We start from the raw sequence: 22,346 nt of genomic DNA on the forward strand, positions 1-22,346 counted from the left end.
AAATTTTGTAAACCTTATTGGGTGTGTTTCTCAAGAGAGTCGGAAGTGCCGTCCACACAGGCAGTGAAGCGTGGCGGTAGGGGCAGGCGGTGTCCGGTGCGGCAGCTGCTTGCTTGTCTCCTCTTCCTTTACCGCTTTCACCCTCAGCATTGTCCAGCCTCAGTGGCTTTTTCCTCAGACCGAGAAGAGAGGAAATTTTCAAGAAATAAAGAGTAGGGGTGCCTGGCTGGATCAGTTAAGCACCTGCCTTTGGCTCAGGTCATGATCCCAGGGTCCTGGGATCGAGTCCTGTGTTGGGCTCTCTGCTCAGTGGGGAGTCTGCTTCTCCCTCTGCCTCTGCTGCTCCCCCCTACTTGTGTGCACTCTCTCTCTCTAATAAATAAAAATTTTTAAAAAAAGAAGTAAAGCGTAGCAGTCATAGTTCATCTTCCAGCCTCGAGCTGAATGTTTAGGATACAGGGAACGCACCTGTGGCCATGGTGGGGCCTGCATCTCTGCCGCTTTGAGTCTTTTGAGTCCTTTGGGTTTGGTTCCCGGAAGCGCTGGCAGAAATTGCTCTCGCAGAGGAGATGGTAACCCTAGTGAGTGTGTGGCACTGAGCCTAGGGTGGCTGCTGGGGATCCCCTGCCCAGTTCCCACGGAGGTAATAGGGCTAAATTGCGCAGGGAAGGGGTTTCGAGTGGTGGCTTGGATGGAGGCACAACCAGCCATCCCGGGAAGTAGTTGTGAGTTGTGCTGTACTTGGGAGACTGCCAAGGTGAGTGATCAAGTGCAGGGCACCCCGGGAGCAGAGTCCGTCTCATCCCAGCGTTGCCTTCATCTGTGAGGCGGGGAAGCGACTAACCAAGGTTGTCGAAAGGAACATGCAGGAATAACTCATTATTTCATTCAGTCCCCGGGAAGCACTCAATAAATGGTAGATAACTTGTCTAGAAAAAACTATAGTTGTTTAGAAAGTAGAATAATATCCAAGAATTATTTCTCACTTTGAAGAAATGCAGTTTGGATGTCAATATTTGTAATTATTCTCAGAACCGCAGTATTTGTTTTTTAATTGAAATGTTGATGTTAACTTTTCACTAAAATGCATAATGGATTAGCTGATTCAGGATATTTGATATAAGAAGAAATCAAAACATCACTTCATACTTTTGGCCTTTCTGTCCTGACATTTGCTAAGTTGTTTCTTATGATGTCAGAGGACTCAAATCCACTTTGTTTTTTGGTTCCTGAGACTGGCTTTGTTACATCCAGAGCCGCAGTGACTGGGCAGCACTAGACCTCATTGGGTAGATGGTGCTGTTTCTACAAATACCCTCTGTTTATGTAAAATCACCCCCCATCCCTTCAGGATTTGCTTATTCGACTATCTTGAAGGACCAAAATGAGATCGATCGTTAAACAGAAGTTCCCACTTCGGGGTCTGTCCAGACAGTATACTGTGGACGACCTTCCTGAACCAGACATCCCAGATCCCACTGCCCGTAAAGCTCTCTGTGTCCCACAGTGTGGAGTCAGGTGTATTTCTGTTCTTTAAGAAGTAATGTTCTGGTTGGGAGAAGACACAGAAAAAACGGAGGCACTGGTCATGGTCCTCTCTCCCAGATGTCCAGTGCACGCCAACATGGTCCCCGAGCGCCGTCCGTCTGCCGGTCCCTGCACTGCCAAGCGGCTGTGTGCTCAGCCACTAGCTCTGAAATGGGCCTTTCAGCAATGCTAGAAAAGGGGTGAAGCGTACTCTAGCCCACATGTGCTGCCACTTGTAGGGCTGCCCTCCACGGAGCCAGAAGGCATGTTAGGAGCCAGCAGATGGCTTCTGGTGCAGTGCTGGACACTCGGGGGAAGGGAGCTTCATCTGGGCATAGGGAAACCAGCCGGAGAGTGGGGTCAGGCAGTGAGGTGCAAGGGGGATGCAAGGGGTGTGTCCTCTACCAGCATGTGGTGAGCCGAGGGGTGATTGGGCCCACGAGGGAGATGAAGATGGGGAGCCCCGATGCCTTGTGAACCAGAAGTGCTGGGTTAGACTTTGACACCGCTCAAACAGGCTTCCCTATCAGCAATTTTAGACTCCAGATCTTATTTCTCACCTAGTAGAAAATGCCCAGTGAAGAGTGTTCCGAATTGTGCGCTTCGAAGCATGCTGAATGTGCAGTTTCCGTGTGCTGGGTGAGCGGTGTGCCTGTCTGTTGACGGAACATCTGAACGACCCCACGTCACATGCCATCCTGTGCTCCACCCACAGTTGACTCCTGGTCCTTGTCTAGGTCCTTACAAGCTGTGGAGTCTCCTTTCACAACTTGGACAGATACTCTGCCTCAAGAGGGAGGGGGTTTCTTTTTAAATGGAGGATGGGAATGGGAATGTCTGATTGGGTGCCTGGAAGCATGACAGACTCAATGTCATTACATTCATCATCATCATCACCTTTAAGCCCAAGACTAACGGTAATTGTGGTGAAGAAACGAGTGAACGCCAGATTTTTTGCCCAGTCTGGAGGAAGACTTCAGAACCCACTTCCCGGGACGGTTATTGACGTAGAAGTTACCAGACCAGAATGGTAAGTTGTGTGCAGTGACGTGAAGATTGTTTTCTGCTCTATCAACTTCAACGCATTTACCTTTTTCTTCTATTTCTGATAAATACTAAAGTCTTCAATTACTTTAATCCCATAATATTATTAAAGCCTCTGATTTGTTCGTGTCTAAAATGGTAAACAGGTTTCTGTGCAGTTGTTCTTTGGGGGAAGAGGGTTATTGTCTGTGGCGCTAATGATGTGTACAGAGGGTAAGAATTGCTGCCGTAGATTGCTTTTGTATTTTTTTTAAACATGTAACCATATCTTCAGAGTCTTGTTCCCTAGTAAAAAATCTCTAGATCTGTAATGCTTTGTTGTTATACCAAGGTCAGAAGTTGCATTTGAAACGCAATTGCAGATAAGAGAAGTGGCTTCTGAGTAAACAGAACTTCTTTTGTAACCTGGAGCTGTGCTTTGTCACAGGAGAGCCAGCTAGCTGGGACATGCATGGACACGTGGGGCCCATGGGGCGACGCTGTTAGCACCCTGGGGTACACCTGTCTCCTCGGAGACTCTTCTGTGGGGCAAAGGGGCAGTAACCTGCGCTCAGAGGGGTGGCCTCTCGCTCAGTCCAGGTCAGCGCTGTCCTCAGGAGAGCGCGCTGTTAGGACCGTTCCTCTTTTTCAGTGTGATGGAGCTTTTAAAGGCAGCTTAACTCAGTGCGGGCCTTGGTGCAAAGCTGCTAATGTGGAACGCCCTTCCTGTACAGACCTTGGGTAAATGAGACTTTACTCACTAACTTTATGTAGATGAACGATACTACAGATTTTTAGCTCTCTTTAATCAGTTCTGTTAGTGACAGTGAATGGAAATTTCCATGTTGAGATGAATTATCTCGGATTTCTTTTTCTCAGGCAGGTGTTAGTTATGGCAGTGCTTCGGAAGGATTCTACTTGTGGGGGAAGTCAGCTGAGGGAGACAGAGTGGCTAAGATACTAACCTAGTGAGTTCCTTTCCTGCTGGACCTTCTAACCGGTCAGAGTGACCTCACCGCTCTTCCTAACACTCCTGCTCTGCTAACCGCAGCTCAGGGCTAGTATTGACCTGGAGACGCTGACGGAAACAGACTGGGTAAAATCCAAGTAGAATTATAAAGTATGAGCACATTTCATTACTTTTTTCCAGATGCTATGTAGAGCTTAGCTGCCGAGGCTCTGTACACGCCCGGAGAAGCCCGCTTGTAGGGACTGCCAGTCCCGTTAGCTGCCAGCGCTCTGGACGCTGATGTGCCTGACTCAGGAACTAAGGGTCTGACTCTAGCTCTGCTGTGATTTCTCTGCAGTTTAGGGCAAGGTGGTTTCGTGAGTCTGCGACCCTTTTTCTTCTAAAACACTAATGTGTTTTAGATCAGTCGTGTTGTTCTGATTTGTCGGGTTCAGGGGACCTAGCACGCTGCACACGTGATCTCCTTAGAGCTTTATTCGGTCACACGACCATATCTCTGGATTGATATGTTCCTGCTACCCAGAAAGGGGAGGGGAAAACGGATGTCCGTTTCTCTGTCAGCACTGCCGGTGTCTGCTTTACCATTTGGGTCCTGCACTAGTTCTGCTTCTGTCCCTGGAGGTTCTCAAGTCCTGGAGAATCTGCTTTGCATCCTTAATGATGAAAATGAAGCGTTTTCTTCTTGTTAAGTAACAGCAGGAACAGCAAGAGGGGGAAGGTTCTGTGGTAAAAGAACGTTTTGGGAGCAACTGTGCCTGAAACAGCGTCTCTAATTTCCCCCGCTGCTGCCACCCTCCAGGACCTCTGTGGGCACGCTGGCGTGCCCCGCGGGGTGTAGGCAGGGAGCTGTGGGTGGCTCGGGGACACCGCCAAACCTAGCAGCCCGAGCACGTGTTGAATGCCCTGAGGCATCAATGACACCTACTTAAAATCCAAGTAATAGTGGTTTCTGAAACCTCGGTCACACATAAGCATTCCAGAATGGTCCATGAGCAGCAAGTGCTCTGGACTTGAAGGAAGCAATTTCATCCTGAAGAGGCCAGCTTCCATTAGAAGACAGGACCTTTTCTCTGTGAGAAATGGGACCCGTGTTAACATCCGCTTTCAGACAGGTAAGCCTCCCCTCCAGGTGGCTTTTCTCTTATAATTCCAGGTATGATTTTTTTATCGTGAGCCAGGCGGTGAGAAGTGGCAGTGTTTCTCCCACGCACTATAACGTCATCTACGACAGCAGTGGCCTGAAGCCGGACCACATACAGAGGCTCACGTACAAGCTGTGTCACATCTACTATAACTGGCCGGTAAGTGTGTCTCCCCGGGGACGGGTACTCATGTCTGCGAGCTTCACTTTTCAAAACACGAGTTGCTCTGTTTTCAGAAAAGGCTTTTCGGGTTAATTCTGAGATGAGTGATCCAGGAGACAGCCAGAGTAACAGCCCTGTGTTTCTCGCACTCCAGGGCGTCATTCGAGTACCCGCTCCTTGCCAGTACGCCCACAAGCTGGCTTTCCTGGTGGGCCAGAGCATTCACAGGGAGCCCAACCTGTCCCTCTCCAACCGCCTGTACTACCTCTGACCCACGGGGGACGACGACACCGGCCTGTTCCTGCTGTTTGACCTTATGGCTTCGGGGGTTTTTCTAAGCTTTTATTTTTTTATTTTTTTTAGCTGTTATCTTTCTAGATGAAACTTGGGAAGGGAATTAGGAGATCTGGAGTCTCATTTGTAGCATTGCTGCTGTGACTGGCTTATAGGTAAAAATTAAACTTTTATATTTTATCTTGTTTGCTTCTCAAATACATTGTGAGGATTTTTGTTTTGAAAAAAATGTGGGTAAGGTACTTTGTAAACCTGTATTACTTTATCTTCTTTTTGAAATATTTTTAATTTAAAGGAGAGAAAGGCATACTGTGGGATGCTCACTACAGCTGTAAGGTAACAGGGTTTTATTTGGTATCCGATCTATTTTAAAGATAAAAAGCTGCCATTGAAAAATCTGTACAAGGTATGGGAATGGTAGGAGACTATGGAGAAGTAGGCTAATTTTTTATTTCATTTTGGGGCTAGGTGGTATGGGGGTTAAAAGAAGATGGTTGAAAAGTTTTAAATTTCTGTCCAAAGAAACATTTTAAGACTCTCACAAAAGAGGCCAGTAATCTATATTAACATTACTATTTATTTTGTTTTCAACGGGGATATCCTTCTACTTGTTATAAAATAAAATTGGATTCTAACAGTGTAGTTTGTTTTTACTGAAAACATATGCATTTTCTTTCCATTTAATGTATTTTTTAAACTGCTGGGAGAGCTTACTCTGTCAAAAGGATACAGTTCCATTTATAAAAGCTAAATCGGCATCAGTTTTGAACTTCCGTGTCTGGAGCTGCCCGCCGCAGTGTTCCTGGGACAAGAACGGGGAGCTTGTGAGGAAATGCAGACAGAGCAGGACCTCGCTGGGAAGTTGATGACTGTAGTTATTCACATGTACACATTTGTCGGAATTTTCAGGAAATGTTGCAAAGAGCTGGCTTGTAGTTAATGAGTAAAACTGTAGTTTGAGAACCGGTCTAAGCATTGCTTGTAAATGTGAAGGCTGTGCACGGTAGCACTCCTATATAAACCCCTCGTCTTAGCATCGTTGTACTTGGTCTTTTCAAATAAAGGCTCTTTGGACTTAGTCTCATTAACATGAATGAAAACCATTTTATTTTCCTTTTAGTTCTTCAAGCTAATAACTGTTGTTAACATTGTCGTTGGCTATTAGCCCAGGTTCCTTAACCTAGCTGGGCTGTAAACACAAGAAGAAAAGGAGCAGGAAATGTGAGGTTTCAGAAGAGTGCCAGAGACCAGATGCCGTGACGGAAGTTGCTGGAGGCTGTCCCGCTGTGAAAGGGGTATGAGGAAGTCTGACCCTGCAACCGTGGAAGATGGGTTTGGAGTATTTTTTATGTATAGATTTGTAGGGCTAGTCAGGAGCTTTTAAGTCCTTAAAGTGTAAAGGTTTTAATGTCTTTAAAACCATTAAGAATTGGTAAATGGAATCTGGAAAAGTCACAGTAGTCAAGAGACCCTCAAGTCAAAAAACTTGGCTGTGAGGGACAGAAAACCTGCTCAAATTAGTTTCAGCCAGAGGGTTATGATTGGCTGGCTCCTTCCATCTGAGGCGTGATCCCGGATTGAATCTGTTCATCATCATCATCCCCCCGTTTGCTTTGTAATAACCATGAGCTCTGGGCCCGTGCCAGACGCAGAATCAGAACTTCTGGGGAAGATACCAGGTGAACTGTCCCTTAGACACGTCCCACGCGGTTTTTCTGGGAATTTGGGCAAATGCCGGCTGAGAAGGCATCTGGAGTCTGGTTGACGAGGCTATGGGTGCGCTCTCTTGGTTCTGCCTGCCTCTGCATTGGTTTTGACTGATGGGCACAGTCTAGGTTGACGTGTCTGCTTCAGCCCCTTGGAAGGAATACCCTGGCGGTCTACGGCAGTCTGTACCTCCTGGACCCAGAGGGACGCGCCACCCCAGTAGGTCGAGCCTGGCTCCTGTGCGGGCGTGGTCAGAGGACCAGCTCCTTGCAGGAATGTCTAGGGGCCGCACCCAGAAGAGGGAGGGCACAGGGCAGTCTGCTCTCGGATGCCCGTGGTGGCCGTGTCCGGCCCCGGAGAGCGCAGAGCAACCACTCAGGAGTCCGCTGCAGCGCTTTCAGGCCACAGAGCAGAAATGGACTGAAATCTGGGCTGCTTCCTTCAAGTGAGAAATCGCACGTGTTCTACCCCAGAAGACTCTTCCTCCCCAGCCCTTGCCTGACCCATTGGTCTCAGGAGTCCCTGAGGTAACCCTGTGGTTTGGTGGGGGCTCTGCAGATGTGCATCACAATGGGGCTCTCCCCTCAGCCCTGCTTGCTCCCAGCACACTCCTGGGGTTTGTGTTCACCGTGTCTGTGTCCCAGCAGCAAAGGCAACCTGATGCTGTGGCACAAATCTTCGGGCTATTTTTGCATATTTTAAGGTTTGATTCAAGTTCACATAATTGGTGTTGTCATTATTCAGACACAAGATTTCAAGGGCCAGGTGTAGCTCTGGTTGTGTATTATTCCAACCCAGTTCCTGGAAAGTCCAGGGTGACAGAGGAATCGTAAAATTTTCAAGTGATTGTGTCCACGAAGTGCCCCCTGGCTTTGTGGTGAGGGGACCCCTCCCTACCCACCTGGGTTACCCAGAGGCCACAGCAACCCCACCTGCCCTTGGACACAGCCGGGCTCCTGTTACCCTCCTTTCAGGATCAGAAAGGACCTCTTGAGATGGTTTTCTGACTCCCTACTCCGTTCTACTGGAACCTCTCACTGTGCCGTCTGGAATTCAAGGTCATGTGTCAGCCCCTTGTTTGACAAGTTTCTGTGCCTTCTGAACAGATCTAAGCTTTCTCCCAGGACATTTCCTGTCTTTGGTGTGGTTGTGTCTGTCACATCTCTTGTCCCGCTGGCTCTGGAGCGGGGCAGGTGTCCCACGCATCCTCCACCCCCCCTCCTCTTGTAGGCATTTCATACCTCCTGGGGTCAGACCCGATGAGGACTTCAGCTCCTGGCTTGCTCATGTCATGCCGTGGGGCTCATTTTAACATGGGGTGGAAACACCAGTGCAGGGCAGCGTTTTCCTGCTGGTCTGTCCACCACACCCCACAGCCCTGCTGCATGGTTGCTGTAACCGCAGTCACAATCAGGCTTGTCCCTGCAGGTCTGATTTTGCGCCCTGCCCCTCCTAGAGACCTCCCCTGCTCCCCTCCGGACAGCCGCGGCGCCGCAGCCACGCTCCCTGTCCTCTCCGGACCCGCGCTCGGCCGCGCAGATTCTCAAGCACCCAAGAGAACAGCCCGGCCGCCCAGGGACAGCACGTCTGTTCCGCTACGGTGTAGTGATTATGAAACCTGTCCGCGAGGCACCCAGTCATTCAGGGATGTCCCCGACACAGTCGTGTCTCTCTCCTGGCCCTGCACCAGCATCTTGTACGTTCCCAGCAGCCTGCAAACCTGGCGGCGTCTTTCCCATTGTCCCCTCGTCTCCCACCGCTGCTTTCTCACTTTCCCCTGTTAGAAGGTAGGTGAGGTCAGTAAGGTCTCCTCCGGACTGAGAAGACACTTCAGTACCAAAAGACAAAGCAAGCCGCCCCAAACCCCAAACCGTCGACACAGTCCTGCAGGGTGACTCACGGCCGGGGCAGTGCCGGGCACTATGTAGCGTCTACCTGCCCGCTCTGGACCACAACCCACAGTTGTGACAGAGTGACCGGCAGGGTGCTGAGATCCCAGGCCAGAGATGGGGGTGAGTGTTGTCAGCACTCCTGCCCTCCACCCCCGGCACCGTTCTGGCCCATGTGGTCTGCACGCCGTGCTTCCCTGGGGGGGAGGGGGCAGACTGGCAGCCCAAGCCCAGCAGCGTTACACACCGCAGCACAAGGTGCCCCAGCAAGCCCAGCGAGAGTCCCTTTCCTCAGACTCCGCAGAGGTCTGTGAGCCTCAGTGGAAGTGGGGGACTCGAGCTGCAGCAGGAGGGAGCGTCAGCAGTTCAAGGCTTCCCCCAGTAACAACACAGTAGCCATTTGGTCCCTAGGAGCCAGTACCACTCCCAGCTTTATCCTGTTCCTCTTTGAGACGGGGACGACCACTGCTCTAAGCGCCTTCCTGCGGGAAAGGGGTGTGGGTCAGGACCGGAGAGCGCTAAGCAGAGCCCCCATCATGGAACCATTGTTTTGGACCCACCATGCATGGTCTTAGCAACACTTCCACATTTCCTAACAGGTCAGTCCAGTTGTCTCATTTTCTGGAGGTGGCCCTGCAGGTGGGCTTTCAAAGTAGGTCTATAGCGTGCAAGCAATCAGACAGAAACCCTCCAGATACGCAAGGAAAGTGGAATTGAGAATCCAGCCTAGACAACAGGTACGTGATGCCCACTCAAGGACAGGGAGCCCTGAAAAATTGACAAGGCAAGAAACAACAATTGTTGGAGAGGATGTGGAGAAAGGGGATCCCTCCTACATTATTGGTGGGAATGCAAGTTGGTACAGCCACTCTGGAAAACAGTGTGGAGGTCCCTTAAAAAGTTAAAAATAGAGCTACCCTATGACCCAGCCATTGCACTACTGGGTGTTTACCCCAAAGATACAGACGTAGTAAAGAGAAGGGCCATATGCACCCCAATGTTCATAGCAGCATTGTCCACAATAGCTAAATCGTGGAAGGAGCCGAGATGCCCTTCAACAGATGACTGGATTAAGAAGTTGTGGTCCATATATACAATGGAATATTACTCAGCTATCAGAAAGAACGAGTTCTCAACATTTGCTGCAACATGGACGGCACTGGAGGAGATAATGCTAAGTGAAATAAGTCAAGCAGAGAAAGACAACTATCATATGATTCCTCTCATCTATGGAACATAAGAAATAGGAAGATCGGTAGGAGAAGAAAGGGATAAAGAAAGGGGGGGTAATCAGAAGGGGGAACGAAGCATGAGAGACTATGGACTATGAGAAACAAACTGAGGGCTTCAGAGGGGAGGGGGGTGGGGGAATGGGATAGACCGGTGATGGGTAGTAAGGAGGGCACGTATTGCATGGTGCACTGGGTGCTATACGCAACTAATGAATCATCGAGCCTTACATCGGAAACCGGGGATGTACTGTATGGTGACTAACATAATAAAAAATCATTTAAAAAAAAAAAGTAAAAAAAAATAAAAAAATAAAATTCTAAAAAAAAAAAAGGACAGGGAGCCCTGGAATCGGATACCCATGAGGGTGTGTTAGTGAAACCGGTTCCCTCCGCCACCACCCCTGCTCTAAAATCAGCCTCATTTCTAGCAAAGGGAAAACAAGTCCAGTTTTAACAAAACCTGCTTAATTATGTACATAAGTGAAGCTTTTGAATCTGCTTTGCTGAAACTTCTAAGGACTTTCACAGTGAGCCTTTAATAGTGTTTAGAGGCTCAGAGCTCAGCCAAACACTTGCCATCACACTCTCTTGTGATATCTACAGACTTGGGTTACTTTTTTGAGGTCCCCCAAATGTCCTGAGGTTCGCAGTGACCTTCCTTACTCACCTGGTCATGCCCCCCGGGAACCCTAGAAGCCAGGTACCAGGCCAGTTTTTTCCAAGGGGCATCATTGGGTCCATAAAGTCACCCAGTGTTCTTAAAGCTGTCTGGTCCCCTCTGAGCCTATGCATGGCTCTCTCAAATACGACCTTCCACAGTATAACCTCCACAATATAACCGGTGTTCCCAGAACAGATGCTTAATGAACCAATGCGAGTAACTGGAATGGATTTCCCACTGTGTCATTGCCGTCAGCCACACCCTGCTGGACATGAGCCTCCACGGAGGCTCCCTGCTCTTGTCCACTGCTAGCACCCCAGGGCCTGGACTTGTCCAACCACCATGTTCACCCATAAGAAGGCCTCTTGTGGATTAGCACCCCGACCCCATTGGCGTCCCTTCTCAACCAAGGCATATAGAAGTCTTAATATCTGTGCTAGATGGGGAATGAAAGGTCTCCAGTCAACCAGCAAAAGCCTGTAACACCTGTACCATTTTAGGGCTTGGGAAGGTTCATATTGTATTCAGCACTACTTCTGTCTTATCTAACGAGCTGGTGCTCAGAAATGTTATGGATTCGCCCTGCCCCAGGCTCTCGCCGCTCTGACCTCCCAGCCTTCCAACTTGACGCCTGTCACGATGCGGCTGCTTGAGACGGAGGAGAACTCAAGTCATGCAACCTGAATTCAGCCCTGGTTAGGTCCAGATCCTGAAGGACACCCACACCCACAGTGTACTCAGTAACGGGGTACATACACACTAGAAAAGAGGGGTGGCGAAGCCAGCCCATCTCTAGATAGAGACTAATTTGTCTGATCTTGATAATTTGTCCCCCATAACCATCAATAACCTGTTTCTCCTCCAAATCTTGAGAGATTTCCATAGATGAGTGTGCATTCAGCTCCGTGGTCTATCAGAGCCAGTGCGTCTGTCTGCATTCCGCGTGGGTGCTCCAGCCCCTGTGCGCGGCAGCCGTCCACCCCTGCTGCTCCCCCTTTAGCAGAGGGCGCTCCGCCATGTGTCTGGCTTTGAGCCTTCAAGGGAATAAACCCCTCCCCTTAGGCAGTAGCTCCCATAGGCTTATCAGCAAGAATGAACTGGGTCGTTTACATTTTCCCGCGGGGTCCCAAATTTTAGATCTGTCCACAACCATGTACCAGACATCTCACGGTCCCCCGTTCTGCTATTTTATGGTCAGCAGGAGCCTTTGTCCCTATTTTTCAACCCATCTATTTCCCTTATGGCACAGGCTTTCAGTTAAGTCAGCCTCCTGCAGGGCCCGGACAGCCGCCAAAGTCCCATGCCACCACCTGGCCATGACCTCCCCAACACCTGGCGGGAGTGCCACCTTGCCAATCAGTGCCACTAGTCATGGCCCAGGGTGCTTGGCCACGCTTCTACTGCAGAATTAGCAGCGACTCAGGCCATTTTTGACATCTCAGACCCTTGTAACAAATATGGTTGCCACAGGTACCCCGCGTCCTGACATCCAAACTGCCACGAACCACAGCTGTTTCCTTAGCCTGGCTCCTTAGCTGCCCCAGTTCCATAGACCGTGGACTCCCCCACCACCATGTGCATCAGGCTGCCCCACAATAGGCACCATCACTTCATGCACAACGGGCTTCCCCCACAGACAAGCTCCCCTCAAGACAACTGGACCCCCAGGGAAAACTGGCTCCCCCATGGACAGAGGGCTTCCCCCACGGACAAGGGACTCCACCAACTCCATGGAGAGCGGGCTGCCCCCACGGACAATACTCTCCACCAACTCCGGAACAGCAAGCTACCCCACAGACATGCTCCCAAAACTCCATGGCAGCGGGCTCCCCCCACGCACATTACGCTCCACCGATTGCACGGACGGCGGGCTACACCCAGAGACAGTACACTCCACCAACTCCATGGACACAGGGCTCCCCCCACAGACAGAGGGCTCCCCCCAGTGGCAGTACGCTCCACCAACTCCATGGACAGTGGGCTCTGCCCACAGAAAGTATGCTCCAGCAAGTCCATGGAGAGCAGACTACCCCCCCAGACAGTATGCTCCACCAATTCCACGGACAGCAAGCTCCCCCCAGTAACAGTGGGCTCCCCTCACGAACAGAACACCAACTCCACCGACAGAGGGATCCCCCCATTGACAGAACACTCAACCAACTACTCGGACAGCGGGCTCCTGCCCTGGACAGGACACTCCAACTGCAAGGACATCGGGCTTTCCCCACGGACAGTACACTCCACCAACTCCATGGACACAGGGCTCCCCCCACAGACAGCGAGATCCGCCCACGGACAGTGCACTCCACCGAATCCATGGACGGAGGGCTCCCCCCAGGGACATTACACTCCATGTCCCCCCAGGGACATTACTACCATGGACAGTGGGCTCCCCAAATGACAGTACACTCCACCAACTGCACGGACAGAGGGTTCCCCCCACGGAGAGAACGCTCCACCAATTCCATGGATACAGGGCGCCCCCTCGTGGAGAGAACGCTCCACCAACTCTATGGACAGCGGGCTCCCCCCAAGGACAGTAAACTCCACGAATTCCATGGACAGTAGGCTCTTCCCACAGACAATACGCTCCAAAAACACCATGGACGGAGGGCTCCCCCATGCACATTACGCTCCAACTCCATGGACACAGGGCTCCCCCCAGTGGCAGTACGCTCCACCAACTCCATACACACAGGGCTCCCCCCCAGACAGAAAGCTGCCCCTACAGACAGTAACTTCCACCAACTCCACGGACAGAGGGCTCCCCCCACGGACAGCGGGCTCCCCACACGAAGAGTACACTCCACCAACTCCATGCACAGCGGGCTCCCCCCAAGGACGCTAAGCTCCACCAACTCCACGGACAGAGGGCTCCCCCCAGGGACAGCAGACTTCCCCCTCAAACAGCAGACTCCACCAATTCCAAGGACAGTAGGCCCTCCCACTATGGACCATGGACTCCCCCCATGGACAGCAGGCTCCCGCTCCCACGGATAGCAGGCTCCCCGCAGGGACGGCGAGCTCTGCCGCAGGGGCCCCCTTGCCCATGGAGGCTTCTTTGTTTTTGGCGTCCTGAGGACTTTGCCAGTTGTGACAAGATGAAGGAGGGGCAGTAAAGTACCCTCTTGCAGAAGACATTTTAGTCCCGAAACACAGACAAGCCAGCCTACTGCTCAGTTCCACTGGGGGTCACTTACAGGCAGCGGAGGACGCAGACACTGCGGCAGGCTCTGCGCAGGGCGGGCTGACCCACAGCTGTTCCTGCACCAGCGGCGGCGGGCGTGGGTCACGCGCTAGTTAGCTAGCTCACGAGCCGCACCTGAGCGCCAGAGGGAGCCCCAGACGGAGGCTGAGGATGGTCAGTGTTGCTCGCCCACGCCCCCTTAAAGCAAAATGCCTGTATTTCCCGCAAGGGCTTCCCTCCCCTTCTCTCTAACCCCTGCTCTTATGGAGCTCCTCCCTGATCTCCGTGGTGCTCATCGGTCAATTCCCAGCCATCATCAGTGACCCTACTGGCATATCCAGCAGTGATGTCCCATCTCTTGACAAGGCTTCCTGTGCCTGGGTGCTAGGACGCTGTCCTCCGTGGCGCCCTCCACCCCGCTGTACCTTCTCCGTGCCTCCGGGTTCCACGTTGGAGCGCCTCTAGGGTCTCCCTGCTTTTTGCTCGAGCCCCCTTGGTGATTCCGTTCAGTCCCACCGCTCTTTGCCATGGAAGTGTTTCCCGGACTGACCTACTTTGAGCCCCTTTCTCCCGAGCATGGGCCCCAGGAGGGTAGTGACTGTGTCTCGTTCACGCTGTCTCCCAGGCTCTCAATCAGTACCCGGCACGCAGCAGCTTCTCACATACGTATTGACTGGATAAACCATTAATGCAGCCCCAAGTCAACCAGCATGGCTTCTCGTGCACGTTCAAGTTCAGGAACCCTATGACTCTGCGACCTCTGTCCCTCCACAGTCTGGAGGGCTGTGGGGACTAGAGGCAGTGCCCCCCCTTCTCCTAAGTAAGCATCTCGGCTTGGGACCTGGACATGGGTGTCACCACCCTGGGATGAAGTACCCCAGGCAGAGAGCTGAACGTCTCCCCTGCGCCCACAGCCCATGAGGCCTCCAAGAAGTCAGCACCAGCCGCCCTGTCGCCGTGGGATGGTTCTCTTCCTGGGGACCTGGAAAAGTAGGCCCAGCTCAACCCATCCTCGTCCAGGCTCCCCAGTCGCCTGTGCAGTGCAAGGGTGTGATCAGGGCTGGCCGAGATCGGGGGCAGGAAGGAGGCCCTTGGAGGGGGACTTGATGGGACTTGACGGTCTCAGGTGTGGCATGACCAGGGCTGCCTTACGGACACTGCACCTGCCCGAGAAGCGGTCAGCCGCCACGCTTCATTCCTGGGCCTTGAAGCCCTGCCTTGACAGTGTGTGCGCCTTTGCCGTTCCCAGTCTGGCCCCGGGCCTGTGAGTCCAGGGCTGGGGGAGTGTGTGTGCGTGTATCTTTCTGGAGAGCACTTTATTTGCATTCTCTCTCCCCAACTTCTGTCTTTTTTAAAAGATTTTATTTATTTGAGAGAGAGAGAGAGAGAGAGAGAGAGCATGCAAGCAGGGGGAGGAGCAGAGGGGCCGGGAGAAGCCGACTCCAAACTGAGCACAGAGCCCAACCCGCGGCTTGATCCAGCAACACTGACATTACGACCTGAGCTGAAGTCAGGAGTCAGACGCCTGACTGACTGAGCCACGCAGGCGCCCTTTAATAGAATTTTTAAATTCCACTGAAATAACCCAACTCAGATGACATTACAGGGCCATTGCCGTGGGTGTATAAACACATTATGTTCCTCGGGTTATTACACGTATGTCCTCGCTGACTACTGACATCGAGCATCTTTGTGCATCCTGGCCGTTTTTACATCTTTTATAAAATAGCTGTCCAAATCTTCTGCACATCTTTTTAAAAATTGGTTGGTCTAATTGAATTATAAAATGTCTATATATTCTAGATACAGATCTTTCGTCAGATATACGCACTACGGACGTTTCCTCCCAGTTTCTGGCTCGCTGTTTTGTGCTAAGTATCATTCAAAGAGAACACGTTTCTGAATTTTTTAAAAAGATTTTTAATGTATTTATTTGAGAGAGACACAGCCAGAGAGGGAACACAAGCAGGGGGAGTGGGAGAGGGAGAAGCCAACTCCCGGCTGAGCAGGGAGCCCAACGTGGGTTCCATCCCAGGACCCTGAGATCATGACCTGAGCTGAAGGCAGACGCTTCACCGGCTGAGCCACCCCGGTGCCCCAAGATGTTTTTAAATTTGATGAAATCCCGCTATCAGGGTTTTTTTCTTTTCTTACACTTTGTGCTTTTTTTTCCTACGTAAGACATCCCCCTGGCCAAATTTTTCCATTTTCTTCTAGAAGCTTTAGAGTTTCAACTTTTTCACGTAGCACTGTGACCTGTTTGAATTTTTGTGTGCCACGTGAGATAAAGGTCAGTTTTCCCCCCTAGACAATTAGCTCTTTCTGCAACAGTTCCAGAAAACACCATGTTTCTCTCCCCTACGGAACTCCCTTGGCACCTTTGCTACTAATGACGTCTCAAAATCAGGCAATGGCAGTCTTTCGACTTTGTTCATCTTTTTCAGAATTGTCTTGGTGGTCGGAGATCATTTGCATTTCTGCACCATTTTTAAAATCAGTTCATCAATTTCTAGCAAAAGCCTGTTTGGGATTTTGACCGGCATTTCACTGAATCAACAGACCACTTGGGGGGAATTGGAAATGTAACAATATTACATCTTCTCAACCAAGAATATGTTCTGTTTCTCTGGTGAAAAGCCCTTTTATTTCTAAGCCATGTTTTATAATTTTCAGCATACAGGTTTACTCGTATTTTGTTAAATTTATCCCTAAGTATGTTGTGGGTTTGATGTGAATAAAGCTAATTACCTATATTTTTATTTTATTATTACACCACTTACATTTGTATTTTAATTTCTAATTGTTCTCGGCTAGTTTGTAGAAATACCAGCGATTTGTGTATGTTGACCTCACAGCCTGTCGCCTTTTGCCAAATGCACTTCCTCGCGCCGACAGCTGTCTCAGCATTTTCCAAAGACACAATCAGGTCCTCTGCAAACAAGGCTGCTTCCCTTCCTCCTGCCCAAAGTCCATGACTTTTCTTTCCTCATTGCCCTGATGTTCCAGGTGTGGTGCGTGCGGTGTGGGACACAAGTGGTCAAACGGACGTCCTTGCGTTGGTGTGGATGGAAAGTGGGGTGCGGTCAGTCTTTCCCCATCAGGTACGGTGCTGGCTGCTAATTTTATCAAGTCGAGATACATTCCTTTCTTTTCCTGGTTTCCTGACTAGGGACCGAATTTTGTCCAACGCTTTCCCTGCCTCACAAGACAGCTTTTGTCTTCTGTTCTATTCGTAAAGTGTGTTGGCTTTTTCTCCGAAGGTTCAGGCAGCCTGCATTCCCGGGATGCCCTACGGCTGGCCACCGTGCACCAATCCTCCAATTTATATGTCGCTGGATTTCATCCGCTAATATCTCAGTAAGGATTTTTTTTTAATTCATGGTGCTCTTGGTCTGTGGATTTCTTGTAACGTCTGTCTACTTTTGCTGCCGACACTGCTGGCCTCAGGAGTTGGGGCAGTTTTCTTCTCTCTAGAAGTTGTATACAGTTGGCATCATGTACTGCGCAAGTGTTCAGTAACAGTCACCAAAGCCAAGTCCCTCATTATTGCCTCGGGTTTGCCTACATTTGGGTCTGCCCGCATATTTTGGGAACTTTGTAAATGTTTTCAAAATATTTAGAGAAACATGAGTCCTGGCTACCTCTCCTAATTTTTTTTTTAAGAAATTCTTTTTTTTTTTTTTTTTACTGCAATGAAGTATATGTAAGAAAATGTACCATTTCAACCATCTTTAAACATGGAGTGGCATAAATTGTATTCACACTGTCGCGTGGACCTCCATTTCTTACGCCAGTGTTCCTGGAACTGGATTTTTTTTTTAAGACCCTCCATTTGATCTAGCATTTTCTTTACATCAGTTCTTCAAAGTTTGTTCATCTTGCATAATTGAAACTCTGTGCCCTCTGACCTTCCCGCCCCGGCCGCGTGGCTGTGGCCGAGTCCGGTCTCACACGGGAATGAGATCGCACAGCGTTCTCTATTCACATCGCGTGAATTGTGAAGTTGCCGGAGGGAAACAGCACAAATACGGTTCGGACTCAGGCTCGAGGCCTCGGCTGCCTGTGAGCGCTCCTCACGCCCAGGGAGTCTGGGCTCTGCTCGTGGAGCGGGCTGTCGCCAACAGTGCGGGGGACGGCAGCTTGCAAACGACTCCCTGAGTGCCGGCCACAACGACTTTAGGAAGAAGGCAGCGCCAGGAAAGGCAAGGCTACCGAGTTTTTCTTGTGCGCGGGGGAGGAAGGAATCCCGTGAGTCCGCTCTGGCAAGAAGTGTTTCGAACAAAGACACGGAATAAACGGCGTTGTATAAAAAAACAAATTTTATTTCTATAAAATATCTTCCACTAAGTGTCCACATGCACACGCACACAGTACCGAACCACACGCAGACCAATTTCCTCGTACTCCATGTACCACATACTAATATGTTACAATTTACAATAGAGTTTCTGAAGACACAACGGGAAAAGCTCGGTCATCCATTTATAAACCTTCCATAAATTACAAAAGAAAGGCAGTCTGAAAAGTATGTATAAAGAGTAAAAACAATTTACAAGTGGACAAGAATTACAAAAGAGTAACCAATCCCATACACCTGCCAGCGACTTTGCCAGCCTCCTGTGGGAGGGCCCGCGACGGGCCGTGGGGCGCGGACTGAACGTTAGGGTGTTGGGCGTGTGGCGTGGGCCTCCTGTGTGCTGCTTGCTGCGGGGTGTCTGTGTGGGTGTGGGACAAACAGTGGAAGTGGCGTCCGTCCGCACGCCACGGAGTGCGACACTGAACGCCACGAGCGGGTCTCAGCTTCCGGCGGGCTGGAGGAGCACTACTTCTCCAGACAAACTGACTCTCTCGCTCTTATGTGTTTGTTTTTGTTTTTTGAGTGATCTGAGTAAGTAAACATTTTCTGTGTGTCGCCCGGCTCGCTTTGGAAAGGCGAAAAGCCAGGGTCTCAAAATGCACGGCCTGCACAACTGGGTTTCGGAGCACTGTGTCTGGGGGGGGGGGCACTGAATGCACGACACAGACGCGGTGTACACGGTGGTGTTTATTAGACAGTACAAACCATTGTGCAGTTATAAGGCAAAACATCAAGGCGGTTAAACTAGGAATTTCAAGACCAGAGTTGGAGTGAGTTATGCGTCATGAGGCAAGCATTTTGGAAAGGGATCGAGGTGGAAACCATTCCTTTAAAGGCGGATGGCGAACGCACACAGCCTGGACCCGCGGGGGGGGGGGGGGGGAGCCTCAAAGAGCTACTGGCCCCGTGGGCTCGGAGACCCCGCCTCCCGTCAGGCCGCGGGCAAGAGCGCTTGGCACGGAGGCTGGGGGGGAGCCCCAGCGGCTCTCTGTCCTTGCCGTTGGCTTAAAGAGGATGGTAGTGCAAAGAGCACTTCTCTACTCGTGTCAGGGGAGGAGAGTGTGTTTTTAGGAAGTACTTGAGTCATTGAAAGCCCTAGTTTGGAATTAAAGAGAATTACATGGATTGGGGATTGTCCAGAAGCACATGGATCATTTCACCGCACCCAGCTTTTTCAGCAGTTTCTTGCCTTTGGAAAGCAGCCCCTTTTTCTTTTTCGAGGACATTTCCCTGCCTCTCCCAGGACTACCAGTACCCATAGATGACGGAGGTGACCCCGAATGGAGATGGGCTGTGGGGGATGGCGCTCTCCTTGCTGTACCTGAACCCTCAGGAGGAACCTAGTAGGTACAGTGTGACAGTTTATTGAGTGCGTGAGCGCCAACGACATCCGTCCGCTGGTAACACCGCACTACCCCGTCCCCCGCCAGGAAAGGGAAGGGGTGGCTCGAGGCTTCCTTCAGGGGTTGAAGGATGCCACGAGCACGCGCGCCCTCCCCACAGGGGCCCTAAGAGGGAGGGTCTAGCCATCCACGTTTGGTCTGCGGTTTGTCTTCGGGGAAGGGGGAGGCCATTGCTTTGGCAAAACAAAGCTAGGTAATAATTTACTTTGTAAATTAAGACCCAAAGCGGAGGGGTGGGGGTGGGGTGGGGAGGTGGGGAGCAGAAGTCACTCTAAATGAGGGTATTGTGAAATTGGCCGAGTGCCCATCAGGAATCTTGAAGGCCAAGGTTCTTAAAGGGAACCTGGGTCTGAAAGCCACTGGGGGGATAGGAAGTGCTGGTCCTGTGGAGGGCATTCCTGGGGGGGTTAGTACGCGGAGCGGATGGCACACACCAGTTGAAAGAAAAAAAAACTAAAATGAACCTCAATCACAATCAAAGGAAGCTTCGAGGCCCTCGCTGCGCGCTTCCGCTATCTCCCAGCCCCTGGAGGCGAACTTCCGCCAACGGGGAGCGCACAGTGGTGCGTCCTTCTACCTGGCGGCTCCCTCCGCGGCGCCTCCCAGGAGCCCGGCTCGGCCCCTGCGCTGGCTGGCTCGCTCGCTGGGAGGCTCGCTCGGGAGCGCCGCGTCCTGCCCTCGCTGCCTGGCCCCCGCGCCAGCCCCCGCCTCACACGAGTGCTCAGGAGCCTGCAGGCACATGATAGGCGCCAAGGGCTTCGAGCTTGCTTGGATTTAGAATCAAGGTCTAGTTCCGATGGAAAACACCTAGCCGAGCATCCCAAAGGACAGCTGAAGATACCGCCTGCTCCGTCTAGTGCAATCGCGGCAGCTGCATGTCTCGCCAAACCGAGCATTGCATTGGTGCCCCCGCAGGTCTGCCCGGCGGCAAACGGCCGCGCGCTCAGGACGCGCTCAGGACGCGCTCGCGCTTCGAGGAGCATGCGCTCTCCCGCGAGATAGAGGTACGGTGACGCGGCGGAGCCCGGGCGGGAGCCAAGCCCGCAGGTGGCTGCAGGTGGCGTGCGCAGGGCCGACCCTGCCTCGCCCGGGGCTCGCTACTCCTCTGCTCGACCTCGAGTTACGTGATTTTAAAGGAAAATCTCCCAGAGTAAACAGAGCTGTTTAGGTTGTGCTTTTTTCCGGGAGCGGCTACCAATGCAATATGCAGCCTTAGTTACGGGGAGACGTCGGAACGCCCTCTACGGAAACAAACAATCGGCCTCTTAAGAAATATGTTCCCAGTGTTGGCCTTCGAAATATTCTTAATGCACATAGTAGGAAATGAGTAGTAAAGATGATGATTTGACTACAAATTCAGTTGTTTACAACTGAGACCGAGTAACAGCCTACTATTTCAGGCCCAAGGGTTTTTTGAGACATATTTCTTTTGTTTGGTTTTGTTTTGAACGCCCACAGTGAAGCCTTGCGTCTCCCGCCTAGTCCGCTGGGGCCGCGGACGGAGCTATCTGTCTGGTATCTTCAGTTGCTCACTTACGTGAAGGCTACAGGGCCTGATTAAGGTGTGAAATGAACACTCTTCTTCTGTTTCCAAGCAGATGAGCAAAGAAATAAAAATATATATATATAAAAATATAATATATAAAAACTGGCAGTGATGAGATAAAATAAAAATGAGACACTACACGTGGATGTCGTCTACTCGTTAATTACGCTGGAGGAGGTCTCTGGTCTTTGGTAAGAGAACTGAAATCCTAGCGGGGCAAGCGCACTAGCCTTCCCCTTCACTCTCACCCCAACTGGAATGTGCGTCTACAGGGGAGGACGGGGGCTCCCTTGGTGAGGAAAGGCAGCTGGGTTAGAACCGAGGGGCAGGTCTTGCGAGATAAACAAGCAAAAGTGAGAACGTTTAGGCGCGACCCCCAGGGAAGGGCAGAGAAAAAAAATGCAGGGCACGGGCTTGCCGGCCCCAGACGCAAACGTGTTCGCGCGAGGGCTGTGCGGGAGCGAGCGTGGCCGCGGGGTGGGGGCAGAAGTGCGGGGGGGCGGCTGCTTACCCGTTTTGCCTTGGAGCGCACGGGCGCGTCCCGGGAGTAGTGGCACGGTGCGTCAGAAAGATAGACTTCCACGTCGTCAGGCACTTCTTCCAGGAAGTTTGAAGGTACAAGGCCTTTCTGCCCGTTAAGTTCCCCCTAAAAACACAGCAGAACGAGTTACTCGATTTTCCCAAAACTTCCTTCTTGCTTTTGCCACAGGAGCAGAGCTCCGGGGTGGGGGGTCACCTGCTGGGTCCGTTCTGGTTCAAACGTGGAAGAACTCACAGGGACTCCAGTGTCTCCAAAGTACCCTGATCAGAACGGTGACCTCGAGACATGCTTGAGGGGCAGGGTCTCCTCCCTGAGCTCGGCATCTGGCCTGTCTGGGGTGGAGCTGCGGAAGCTGTGTTTTGGCCATGGGGCTCAGGCAGCTCCCAGGAACCAGTCCTCGGGACCACCCCATGGAGCGGCCCTCGGTCCTGGCTGACCTCAGCATCCCCGGAGAGCTTTTAAAAACACCGCTTCAGCAGGTGCACCGATGGGGACAGACGGACCCCCTCCCGAGGCGGGGGCGGGCAGCCAACAGCTGGTCCAGCCTGCAGGCCAGGGGGAGAGCTGCGGATCCGTCTCGTGCACAGCCACGTCCTCACTATGAAAATGCAAACAGTGTGGGGGACAGGACAGGGTCTGTTGATATCTCAGAGACGATATCGCTGCAGGCTCATCTGTTCCCTTCCAGAACTTTCTCTCACATCT

At 51.5% G+C, this 22,346-nt stretch overlaps 2 protein-coding genes across 7 annotated transcripts in view; one reads left to right on the forward strand and one right to left on the reverse strand.

Moving 5' to 3' along the window:
• The window catches only part of PIWIL1 (piwi like RNA-mediated gene silencing 1), a 29,363-nt gene extending 24,262 nt beyond the window's left edge, over window positions 1-5,101 (forward strand). The window contains exons 18-20 of the mRNA XM_008688788.1: window positions 2,432-2,557; window positions 4,674-4,821; window positions 4,979-5,101. Coding sequence (XP_008687010.1) covers window positions 2,432-2,557; window positions 4,674-4,821; window positions 4,979-5,095 — 391 coding nt within the window. The 3' untranslated portion in view covers window positions 5,096-5,101. The remainder of the gene's footprint in view (window positions 1-2,431; window positions 2,558-4,673; window positions 4,822-4,978) is intronic.
• A 14,045-nt stretch (window positions 5,102-19,146) lies between these two features.
• Window positions 19,147-22,346, reverse strand: part of RIMBP2 (RIMS binding protein 2) — a 70,882-nt gene continuing 67,682 nt past the window's right edge. For 3 of the 6 annotated variants that reach the window (XM_008688787.2, XM_040620116.1, XM_040620114.1), the window contains 2 exons: window positions 21,612-21,746; window positions 21,112-21,138 (listed from right to left, as the gene is read on the reverse strand). In XM_008688787.2, the coding sequence (XP_008687009.2) occupies window positions 21,112-21,138; window positions 21,612-21,746 (162 nt within the window). Of the gene's footprint in view, window positions 19,492-21,111; window positions 21,139-21,611; window positions 21,747-22,346 lie in introns of those variants that run through there. The other 3 variants (XM_040620115.1, XM_040620113.1, XM_040620117.1) reach the window with 2 other exon arrangements.

The sequence above is a fragment of the Ursus maritimus genome, unplaced genomic scaffold (assembly GCF_017311325.1).
Source record: "Ursus maritimus isolate PB19 unplaced genomic scaffold, ASM1731132v1 scaffold_33, whole genome shotgun sequence".
Lineage (NCBI taxonomy): Eukaryota > Metazoa > Chordata > Mammalia > Carnivora > Ursidae > Ursus > Ursus maritimus.